Source organism: Aquarana catesbeiana, linkage group LG12 (assembly GCF_042186555.1).
Source record: "Aquarana catesbeiana isolate 2022-GZ linkage group LG12, ASM4218655v1, whole genome shotgun sequence".
NCBI classification, from domain to species: domain Eukaryota; kingdom Metazoa; phylum Chordata; class Amphibia; order Anura; family Ranidae; genus Aquarana; species Aquarana catesbeiana.
In genome coordinates, this window is record NC_133335.1 from 222,759,743 (window position 1) to 222,771,360 (window position 11,618).

The 11,618-nt window shown below is 46.1% G+C and overlaps 1 protein-coding gene across 1 annotated transcript; it reads left to right on the top strand.

The window, feature by feature from the left end:
• The first annotated feature begins 844 nt into the window (after positions 1 to 844).
• Positions 845 to 11,042, top strand: CCN5 (cellular communication network factor 5). Its single transcript, XM_073606755.1, has 5 exons — positions 845 to 1,279; positions 4,965 to 5,184; positions 5,423 to 5,659; positions 6,703 to 6,881; positions 7,690 to 11,042. Exons 1-5 carry the CDS (start codon positions 1,235 to 1,237, stop codon positions 7,906 to 7,908), a joined length of 900 nt encoding a protein of 299 aa, XP_073462856.1. The 5' UTR covers positions 845 to 1,234; the 3' UTR covers positions 7,909 to 11,042.
• Positions 11,043 to 11,618: the final 576 nt, after the last annotated feature.

An 11,618-nucleotide genomic window follows, 5' to 3' on the forward strand; every position in this document is an offset into this window, starting at 1 on the left:
AGACAAAAATAAAGGACATATATACACAAACTGCTGCCATGGAGGAAAGCTTTAGACCTTGCCAGCCGATCCTCCACTCCTGGGCATACATAGACCATCCCCACCACTGGACACAGAGGCCTGGAGCCACGCACCCGCCCATGGCTGGGCTCTTGACACCGCTCTTGACACCGCTAGGAACATATGCCCGGCACCAACCTCGATCGATTGGACATCCGTAAACATGAGCGCATTGCTTGTAGGTCCAACGAGGAGGACAAAAAAGGAACGCAGTCTCTGGCTGTGAGCTCAAATTTATGGGAATGGGGTCCTATAGCATTGGAGGGGAGGCGGGGTTAACCCACACGTAGACTGCCATGGAGTCTGTCAGGAAAGCTGGGTTTATAGCTTGGGAGGAGAAAAATATCTATGGGTTAAAATACCTCCCAACTTTTTGAGATGGGAACGAGGGACACCTATCAGCAAAAGTATGCAGGTATAAGACACACCCCTTGCCATGCCCCCTTAAAGGAGAATTGTACAAAAAAAAACAAGATTGGTTAAACCCACAAGTGCTTTTTTTACCACTACTATTCCTTTATACTGGCTTTTGGTATTTACAAATGCAGCAATTTAGAAATCAGATGAAAGGTTTAGCACTGGAAAACACTTTTTGATAGATAAAAAGTGCATTTTATATACAGCTATATAGATCAGACCAAAATGAGGAACAAATGAGGAGGAATGAGGGACAGAGGGACATTGCTCCAAATCAGGGAAAGTCCCTCAAAACCAGGGACAGTTGGGAGCTATGGGTTAAAGAAGAAAGGCGCTGCTTTATAATTTTCCTGGTCAGAGTTAATTCCGGAACTGATGATTTCCATAGTCCAGGGAAACAAAGCGGTGCCAGTTTGAACTGTGTCAGAGAATCGTGGTTCCAGCATTGATGAATGATCGGTGTGTCTGGTGTGGAGGATTCAGGCACATTCAGGTGAGGACTGCACAGTTCCACCTATATGTAGACATATTCTCCCCACCGCTGCACGGCCAGCTTCCTCTGACAGCTCACAAGTCAGCTATTTCCTTTAAATAATAATAAGAATATATTTTTAGTTTAGAGGTGAGTGAAAAACATCATGTGGAATGTGGAAATTTGGATGAGTGTCCAATGTTTGTGCTGCAGCCTGTGAGTAATATCCCAGCACCGTGAGAACAGAAGCCATTCTTCAGGCTCTACGCTCTGCACAGACGGATTATGCTCACAGCTGAATGTTTTCTGCTCTTTGTCGCCCTGTCACAGGTAAGTGGCACTTTGGGACAGATGTCTTGGGCAGCACTGTCACTGCATGGGGCCACCCGACAACCTAATGTGTAGGTGTGTAGCCTTCCTGTAGCAGTCCAGCTCTTAGCTGTCATAGTGCAGTAATCTTCCTGGGACAGTTTACATTTGGAAATCATATTATATTATATATATATGTATATGTATATACATAATACAAATTATATGATTACTGGGCTGTCATCACACAGAGTTCCAAACCTTTCTGATAAACAGTTCCCCTTTTAACCACTTACCAGGCACTTTCACCCCCTTTTCAGCTTTCAGCGTTGTCCCACTTTGAAGGACAATTGCACGGCCATGCAACACTGTACCCAACCAAAATGTTTACCATTTTTTTTGAGACAGATAGAGCTTTCTTTTGGTGGTATTTAATCACCACTGGGTTTTTTATTTTTTGCTAAACAAATGAAAAAAAAAAACCAACATTTAGAAAAAAAATGTTTTTCTTTGTTTCTGTTATAAAATTTTGTAAATAAGTAAGTTTTCTCCTTCAATGATGTGCACTGATGAGGCTGCACTGATGGGCACTGATGAGGAGGCACTGATGAGGCAGCACTGATATGCAGTGATAAGGGGGAACTGATATGCAGCATTGATGGGCATTGATAGAGGGCACTGATATGCAGCACTAATGGGCACTGATGAGGCAGCACTGATATGCAGCACTGATGGGTGGCACTGATGAGGCAGCACTGATATGCAGTACTGACGGGCACTGATAGGTGGCACTGATATGCAGCACTCATGGGCACTGATTGGTGGCACTGATGGGCACTGATAGGTGGCACTGATGGGCACCCCTTATAGGCACTGATAGGCGGGAATGATGGGTGGCACTGATGGGCAAGGATAGGCTGCACTGATGGGCACTGATAGACAGCACTGATAGGTGGCACTAATGAGGAGGCATCACTGATGGGCACTGATTGGCATAACTGGTGGGCACTGATTGGCATCACTGGTGGGCACTGATTGGCATCACTGGTGGGCACTGGGGGGCACCACTGGTGAGCATCACTGGTGGGCATCGCTGATGGGGCTGCCCTATCAGCGTGAATAGAGGAATGCCGATAAGCGGCACATTCTACTTACACTGTGATCAGCTGTGATTGGGCACAGCTGATCACATGGTAAAGAGCCTACGTCACAGGCTCTTTACCATGATCCATGATGTGGTTTGTCAAAGCGACACACTACCGATCGCCGCGCTGCGTGCCCCCGGGGGCGCACACAATTGGCTTGTTCTGAAGGACATCATATGACATCCAGTCAGAACGGGAGAGCCATGGTCATCATTTTTCTATAGACCGGGTGGGATGTGGTTAAAGTATAACTAAAGGCAAAACTTTTTTATTTGTTTTGGATAGGGTGGAGAGGGATTAGAACACTTGTCAGATCGTACGATTTTCGTTTAATCAGTACAGTTTTCATCCAAAAATACAATACAATTACATTACATCACTTCCGCATTTTTATTCTGTCGTATGAGAATTTTTGTACTTCAGTAACCTATTTGTTTTCGATATGGAGACAAGCATGCAAAAAAAAATAAATTGATGATTGTTCGTCACCATCGTTAATCTCATTGTGCGTACTAGGCTTAAGGAGATTCACCCTCTCTATTTGTTCTATTTACATTATCATTGAAAGTGAAAGTAAAAGAAAACCCCAAATTTTGGGTTATCCTCAGAAAAGTAATAGAGGGGAAATCTTTCAATGGGGACACTAGTTCTGGTGACCTGGGGGTCCCCAAGAGATCCAGTTAATGTACAGGGATTTCCTCTCACTTTCTGTTTGACTATGGGACAGGAAGTGAAGGGAAATCTCCGCAATGGGACAGTGAAAAAAAAATCTTGACAGGGGTTATAACCCTCCCTTGCTTTAACCAAAATGTAAAAAAAATTTGGCCTATAGTTCTACTTTGATACAATAATGTACGAGACAGCCCTCCCCATCATTTTAATAGCATGCAAGGTTATCAGAAGAGTGTGGCCCGGAGCGAAAGAAAAAAGAGAAAAGAGGGCCGGGCATGACAGTGTGTAGAGGGGAGACAACAAAGGGTTAAAAGCAGGGAAGTTTGCAAGGAAGGGGATGGTACGGATTGGTAAATGAGCAGAGTGGGAGGGGCGTTGTTTATTTGAGGGGGAGGCAGGACTTCCAGGCAGCAGAGGCTGGGGCAGAAAGCAGGAAGCAGTTTCCACGTTGCTGGCATGCCTCACAATGGCTGGCATTGATTTCATTCTGGCCCAGCTGAGGGTGGCTGCCGCGACCAAGGGACCGGAGTGGCTTCATAGCCAGGTGTCCTCCCTGTTCCAGGAGCAAGCATCGGGGTCGGCAGCAGGGGGGGTCAGGTGACTCCACGGGCTCGGAGGTCTAGACCCCCAGAGCGTTTTTCGCCGGGAGCTTCACGCCACATCAGGAGCCCCCCACAGGAACCGTCACGCCCCCCAGCGAAGCACCCATCTGCTTTCGATGGCGGGGTCCTGGTCAGAATCCTCGCCATCGGCAGAGCTCGGTGGGTGGGGCTACAGGCCGCCATCGCGCTTCTCCCCCGCCCGCTCGTCGCACAGGTCAGGAGCCAGTGGACTCCTCTCCCTCATTGGTGCCTTCGCGAGGGGAGTCTCGGCGAGGGAGAAGCACAGCCATGGCCGCTGGGCCGTTACCAGACGCCCTGGCCAGGGCTCAACTCGAGGGGGCACGCACAGCGGTGGGCGGATCCAGTGCTGTTGGGCGGGGCCAACAACGGCAAGGATCCATGGCATCCAAGCCCTCCTCGTCTGGGATGCTGCAGATGCCACATCAACATATTTTATTAATAAAAAGGCTGCTATGGCCATTTATACTCCAAATTCAGGTGTGATCTCATTAATTTAGATAATGGTAGGTACACCCAGAAGGGTACAAGACACTGCAGGGGGGTACAATCAGAAGAGTACAAGACACTGCAAGGGGTTACACCCAGAAGAGTACAAGACACTGCAGAAGGGTACAACCAGAAAAGTACAAGACACTGCGGGGGGGGGTACACCTAGTAGCATACAAGACACTGCAGGGGGTACAACCAGAAGATTACAAGACACTGCAGGACTGTACATTAAGAAGAGTACAGGACACTACAGGGGGGTACACCCAGAAGGGTACAAGACACTGCAGAATGGTACAACCAGAATAGTACAAGACATTGCAGGGGGGAGGGGGTACACCTAGAAGAGTACAAGACACTGCAGAAGGGTAAAACCAGAATAGTACAAGACACTGCAGGGTGGGGGGTACACCTAGAAGCGTACAAGACAGTGCAGGGGGGTACAACCAGAAGAGTACAAGACACTGCAGGGGTTACGACCAGAAGATTACAGAAGACACTGCAAAACAGTACATTAAGAAGAGTACAAGACACTGCGGGGGGGGGGCTGTACAACCAGGGGAGTACAAACAGGTGAGTAGAAGGGTACACAGAAAATAATCTTCAAATCACACAGAGTTGCCTGTTTAAATGCCTCCAAATCCTATATACGTTATAACTGTACCATTCCAGAGCATATTTTACAACGGCTCTATATGCATGTCTAGGAAATAAGATCGTAGCTACAGAATTTTCTTCTCTCCAATCATACAATATCTCATGATGCTATATTTCCATCAGATTTCGGCTCAGCTCTGCCCCAGCCAATGCACATGTTCCTGGGCTCCAACAAGATGTCCTCCAGGCGTCCCACTTCTTCTGGATGGCTGCGGATGCTGTAAGATTTGTGCACGCCGACTTGGTGAACCATGTAACCAGATCTACCTATGTGATCAGACCAAGGAACTTGTTTGTGATTATTCTACAAGCAAGGATGGAGGAAGAAGTGGAACCTGCAACTGTAAGATACCTCAGAGGTCCCCATTTTGAAACATCCCTTCATTTCATAACCATTACATTGATATAGCATGTGATCTGCCCTAGGTCCATTCAATATACAAGCCAGCAAGCAAGATCATCTCCCAGTTTAATATCTATCCTCCTCTTTTATTCATTATTAGAATCAGATAACATGAATTGATCATTAGATGTCACTTGTAGCAGGATAATGATGTTGTCACAATATGGCGTTTCCCCAGATAATGACGATGACAGCTGTGACGTAGATGGGAAGGTGTATCAAGATGGAGAGACATTTCAGCCGAGCTGTAAACTCCAGTGTAAATGTGAGGATGGAGGGGTGACATGCGTCCCACTTTGCAGTGAAGATGTCCAGCTCCCAACGCCAACATGTCCCTTCCCGCACCGAGTAACAGTTCCAGGAAAGTGCTGTCCACAGTGGAGATGTGATGGACACCCAAGCAGTCTGGAGACAGGTAACCATGGTTTTAGATATAGGCCAAGACACTCTATGTAAATTCAGGCTTGTGGTTTCACTGACCACACACACACACACAGGGTGACTTTTGTGGCAATTTTGGAAGTTTTCAAACAGTTTTTTTTTATTTCACAGAACAGCTTGGTTTACAGCCAACTGTCAGGAAACAGATGTCAGTCTTCCCACCGAAGCTGACTTAACTGCAGTTGTGGTGGTTCATTTATTCCCACGGCAATTGTAATTATTTTGTTCCTCTCAGCTGGGTAATTATTAAAGTTGTAACTGTCAGATTGGTGTAGAATTCAGAAAATTTTAAACTAATAAAAAAAATCAAAAATTGCCCCCCAAAAATTCACACGTACAGTCATTATTCTTTGCATAGTCTACTATGATCTACTATGATCAGCATTACCAGCAAAACATAACAAAATAGGTAATTTATGTTACTGATTATTATATACTGATTAAATTATTTACCATGAAAGCCTTCTTTCACAATAATCTTATGTCTATATAGCTGCTCTGTTGAAAAAAAACAGTTTCTTGTCTGTCTGGAAACCTCTCTCCTTGGGAAGAACACTGCTATCTGAAGCTCCTAACTATTTTTGCACTCCCCAGCCACCATCTGGGCCCACCTCCCCAGGGATCGGTTAGGGCTGCATAAATATTCAGGCTGCTCATTTGAATATTCCCACCCACTATATTCTGGAAGTCTCCAGAAAATAGGGGGAAGCAATCAAACTTGCAGTCTGTAGAGCCCAGAGCAGGCCAAAGCAATGATATGCTGCTCTGATGATTACAGCAGAGCCATAGAACTAAATGTACCTACCCTAACTAGCAGCCTACCTGGAAGGGTGGTACAGAAGATAGAGACTGGCATTTTAGAACCTGCAATAAAAGTGGTGGCTATTGTTAGCATAGCACCTTTCATTCATGTTATACATCAGAAAGAATATCTTGATGTGTTACGTAGAATGGGGATCATTATGGAATTTTAAATTTTCATGGAATATTACATTTTTGTCTTGTTTTGGTACAAAGGACTGACACAGACGGCACCAATAAACTGCCCAGAATGGAGCACAGAATGGGGAGCGTGTTCTGCTCTTTGTGGCATGGGCATCTCCTCTCGTGTGACCAACCAGAACCCATTTTGTAGACTGGAGAGTCAGCATCGCCTGTGCATGGTGCGACCCTGTGGAGCCCCATCAGCTGCCACTGTAAGTCTGAACTATATGAAAAACCCAGAGCCTTAACTTCCAATCATTATAGGAGCTCAACCCCAGCTTCATATGAGTTGTGTGTCATGTCATACGTATGATTATAGGAGGCTACACTAGAGGACATCAGCTACATATGGAGGTTAGTAGTAGAGTGGCTGGAGGATAGCAGTAGATTGGCTGATGGTTAGTAGCAAGGTGACTGGAGGATAGTAGTAGATTGGCTGGTGGTTAGTAGCAAGGTGACTGGAGGATAGTAGTAGATTGGCTGGTGGTTAGTAGCAAGGTGACTGGAGGATAGTAGTAGATTGGCTGATGGTTAGTAGCAAGGTGACTGGAGGATAGTAGTAGATGGCTGGCGGTTAGTAGCAAGGTGACTAGAGGATAGTAGTAGATTGGCTGGTGGTTAGTAGCAAGGTGATTGGAGGATAGTAGTAGATGGCTGGCGGTTAGTAGCAAGGTGACTAGAGGATAGTAGTAGATTGGCTGGTGGTTAGTAGCAAGGTGATTGGAGGATAGTAGTAGATGGCTGGCGGTTAGTAGCAAGGTGACTGGAGGATAGTAGTAGATTGGCTGGAGGTTAGTAGCAAGGTGACTGGAGGATAGTAGTAGAGTAGTTGGAGGTTAATAGCAAGGTGACTGGAGGATAGTAGTAGATTGGCTGGAGGTTAGTAGCAAGGTGACTGGAGGATAGTAGTAGAGTCTGTGATATCAGTATAGAAGTCGAGAACTTAAATTTGTACATACAGATTAAAGTTGTACATACAGAGGAGGAAAATTTCTGACAAAGATTTTTTTGTTTTTTTAGGGGATCACAGCCTGCAAGCCAACCCTGGTGTCTTCTCATCCAATTAGGTGGGAGACTCAGGACTGCGTCAGCATCAGAACTTTTTGGCCTACATTTTGTGGTTCTTGCGGCAGGAGGCACTGTGTCCCCTATCAGACTGTAAATGAATTGGTTGCATTTCAGTGCACTGCAGGGTTGAGTATGAAGTTGATGATGTTTATAGTGTCCTGTGTTTGCTAATAACAAGATTAGAAAAATGAAGTGTACTATGGACACACCAGTCAGGATTACCTGGTCGTGTATACAGACATGGAGCTCTGGAATGTCCCCACTAGGATCACCTGCTTGTGTATATTATTATTATTATACACGATTTATATAGCGCCAACAGTTTACGCAGCGCTTTACAATGTAGAGGGGGGACAGCACAATTACAGTACAGTTCAATACAGAAGGTACAGGAGGGCCCTGCTCGTAGAGCTTACATTCTAAAGGGAGGGGGTGGTGGTATAAAAGGTAATAGATGCAGGGAATGATTTGATGGGGGTGATGGGGGGTGGCTCGGGGACAGTTGTTAGGTGGGTGTGGGATAGGCTTCCCTGAATAAGTGAGTTTTCAGGGATCTCCTAAAGGTGCACAGGATAGGGGCTGATCGGATATACCGGGGCAGGGATTCCAGAGGATGGGAGAGGCTCTGGAGAAGTCCTGAAGGCGAGCATGAGAGGAGGTAACAAGGGAGCTAGAGAGCAGGAGGTCCTGGGAGGAACCGAGGGGACGATTAGGGCGATATCTGCAGATGAGGTTGGTGATGTAGATGGGGGCGATGTTGTGGATGGCCTTGTATGTTATGGTTAGCATTTTGAATTTTATACGGTGGGGTGGGGGAAGCCAGTGAAGGGATTGGCAGAGAGGGGCAGCAGTCACGGATCGGTTAGTGAAGTGTATTAGTCTAGCAGCAGCATTCATAATAGACTGAAGGGGGGTAGCCTGCGTAAGGGTAGGCAATTACGGAGAGAGTTGCAGTAGTCAAGGCAGTAAATAATCAAGGAGTGAAAAAGGTTGCTTTGTGGTGTCATTAGTCAGGAAAGGTCGAATTCTGGAGATGTTGCGGAGATTAAGGCGGCAGGATTTAGCCAGTGATTGGATGTTGGGGCCAAAGGAGAGGTCAGAGTCAAGGATTACACCCAGCACCCTGGCATGTGTGGAGGGACCAATGGTTGTGCTGTTGATCTTAATGGTAAAGTCATGGGGGGGGGGACCGGGAAGGAGGAAATATAACAAGTTCAGTTTTAGAAAGATTGAGTTTGAGAAAGTGGTGTGACATCCATACCAATATATTATTCAGTAATTTTGAGATCCGTGAGGAGATCGAGGGGGTGAGTTGAGGAGTGGAGAGATAGATCTGGGTGTCATTGGCATAGAGGTGGTATTGGAAGCCATGGGAGGTTATCAACTGGCCCAGGGAAGAGGTATAGAGCGAGAATAGGAGGGGCCCAATGACGGAGCCTTGGGGTACCCCAACAAAGAGAGGAAGAGGAGCGAAGGGGATGAAGTTGTAGGTGACACTGAAAGTGCGCTGAGATAGGTAGGAGGAGAACCAGGATAAAGCAGAATCACAGAGGCCAAGGGAGTCTAGTTCACTGAGGAGTGAGAAAAGAAAGAAACCCCGGGAATGTATGGGTGAGGGGGAGGTAAGGTATAGAGGGGGAGTGATGGGTGATGTGATTGGGGTTTGAGACCTATATTGATACACTTATTCCCACTGCGATTTTTGTAGTATGCTATTCTAAAATAGTTCACTGAGGAGGAGCAGGTGGTCAACTGTTTCGAAGGCAGCAGAGTGGTCTAAGAGTATGAGTATGGAGTAATGGCCATTGGTTTTATACTGGGTGTATACACACATAGCACTCTGAAAAGTCCCCACCAGGATCACCACCTGCTCATGTACACAGACATGGATCTCTGGAAAGTCCCCACTAGGATCTCCACCTGCTCGTGTACACAGGCAGGGATCTCTGGAAAGTCCCCACCAGGATCACCTGCTCGTGTACACAGACATGGATCTCTGGAAAGTCCCCACCAGGATCACCTGCTCGTGTATACAGATGTGGAGCTCTGGAATGACCCTATCATAATCACCTGCTCATGTACACAGACATAGTGCTCTGGAAAGGCTCCATTTGGATCCCTTTGCTCATGTATACAGACATGGAGCTCTGCAAGGCCTCACCACGAACCCCTGCTCATGTACTTAAATACTGGGGTGTATGGTGTGGAGTACTGAATGTACTGAGGTGTATGTTGAGCGTATTGGGGCGTACTGTATGTTGAGTGTATTGGGGGACATGGGAAGGGAGCTAGGTCTATTAGGAATTTTCTGTGGCGTTGTCTAAAGGTAGATGTGCTGAGTATGGTAGTGTGTATATGGGGTGTGCGTGAGCTGCATGTATGGGGGTATGCTGGGTGTTTTGGGGTGTATGTGTGGTGTGAGCTGAGTGTATGGAGCCAGTACTGTTATTGAGGTGTATGCAACAGTGCTAAGAGTACTGGAGGGTATGCTGAGTGTATTGGGGTGTATGCGTGGTGTGAGTTGAGTTCATCAGGGTGTATGAAGCCAGTGCTTGTATTGGGGTGTATGATGGTGTGATTTGTGTATTGGGGTATATAGAGGGAGTGCTAAGTGTATCAAGGTGTAAGGTGTAAACAGTGTTGGGTATATGGAGGAAGCACTGAGTGCATTGGGGTGTGTTGTGTGTATTGGGGTGTATGTTGGGCGTATCGGGGTGTATGGTGTAGGAACAGAAACTCTCTTCTCTACCCAGAACAGAGGGCAGACATTACATCCTGGATTCATTTACTGTATATCAGTTCTACAAAATAATCCGATGAAGGACAACTAACCATCATCAACATCGGCCATGGCCCAGTGTGGTAGGACTCCCAGGAACAGGTCAAGCTGCAGATTGTAAGGAAAACATTGCTCTGTATTATGGAAGGTTTCAGACTGTTGCCCTGCCTATCAATGCAATATAGCCAGGTCCTCATTTTTGCTGAGCCTGCACAGTTTATGTAGAAGACTGTACCATATACTTACATTTTACCTTCTCTGTGCTTGTAGGAACTGCAAACAGAGTGGGGTGAGAGCGTGTCGCACGCTTCTAGTTGTCTAGGCCAGGTGATTAGATTAGCCAATGGGCTGAGAAAGAAATCGGCAGCAGAAGGAAGTTGTTCTTGGTGGGTAGGAAGTTCAATGCCAGCCCAAAGCTAATTCCAAGTAATTCAGTAGATGTAATCTATAACTGGATAATACTTAATTTGCTATGTGCAGTGTGTATTATAATGAACTGCCATTTTTATTAAACTCTTTGTTTTCATCTTTTTCTTTCTTTGTTATATGTCAGTGCTGCTGTTCTCCTATGACCTCTTTGAAGCCACTCCTTGTCTACAAGCAGTTTAGCGATGGCTGCATGCCATTTCTCAGGGTTGGTCTCCTGATGATGGCAACAGTGAACCGTGCCTGTGTAATGTTTATTGAAACAGACACTTGTAGTCTCTGTCAGAAGCTGAGTGAAAAGATGACAAAGCAGGAGAACAATGGAAAGTCAGGGACAGAACGTTGTCATACTGCAGCCAACAAAGGAGATTGGGTCATAGCCAATAATGAGCTCTCACCTGAGAATTGCACCCAAGAACTAGACGACACTAGACGACACTAGCTTAGGTGCTAACTGGAACTCTAGGTTCACCCAGAATTTATACCACACAAAATCAGATAAGAGCCTGATCGTATTATCCTAAACAATGCAAACTTTAAACAGTATTATCATCAGTACATCTAAAGCCTGGTACACACTACAAGTTTAAAAATAAAAAACTGTCAGCTCCGGTCGGAGCCACTGTACTCACTATGCAAAGTTAGCACAGCGATCTCCCCCACTGAGCTGTTGTGT

Bases quoted from the DNA above. Each gene is read 5' to 3' on its own strand.
- CCN5 (XM_073606755.1), top strand. From the start codon at position 1,235: ATGCTCACAGCTGAATGTTTTCTGCTCTTTGTCGCCCTGTCACAG. The intron at 1,280-4,964 runs GTAAGTGGCACT...TATTTCCATCAG, and splicing joins TCTTTGTCGCCCTGTCACAG to ATTTCGGCTCAGCTCTGCCC. The intron at 6,882-7,689 runs GTAAGTCTGAAC...TTGTTTTTTTAG, and splicing joins GAGCCCCATCAGCTGCCACT to GGGATCACAGCCTGCAAGCC.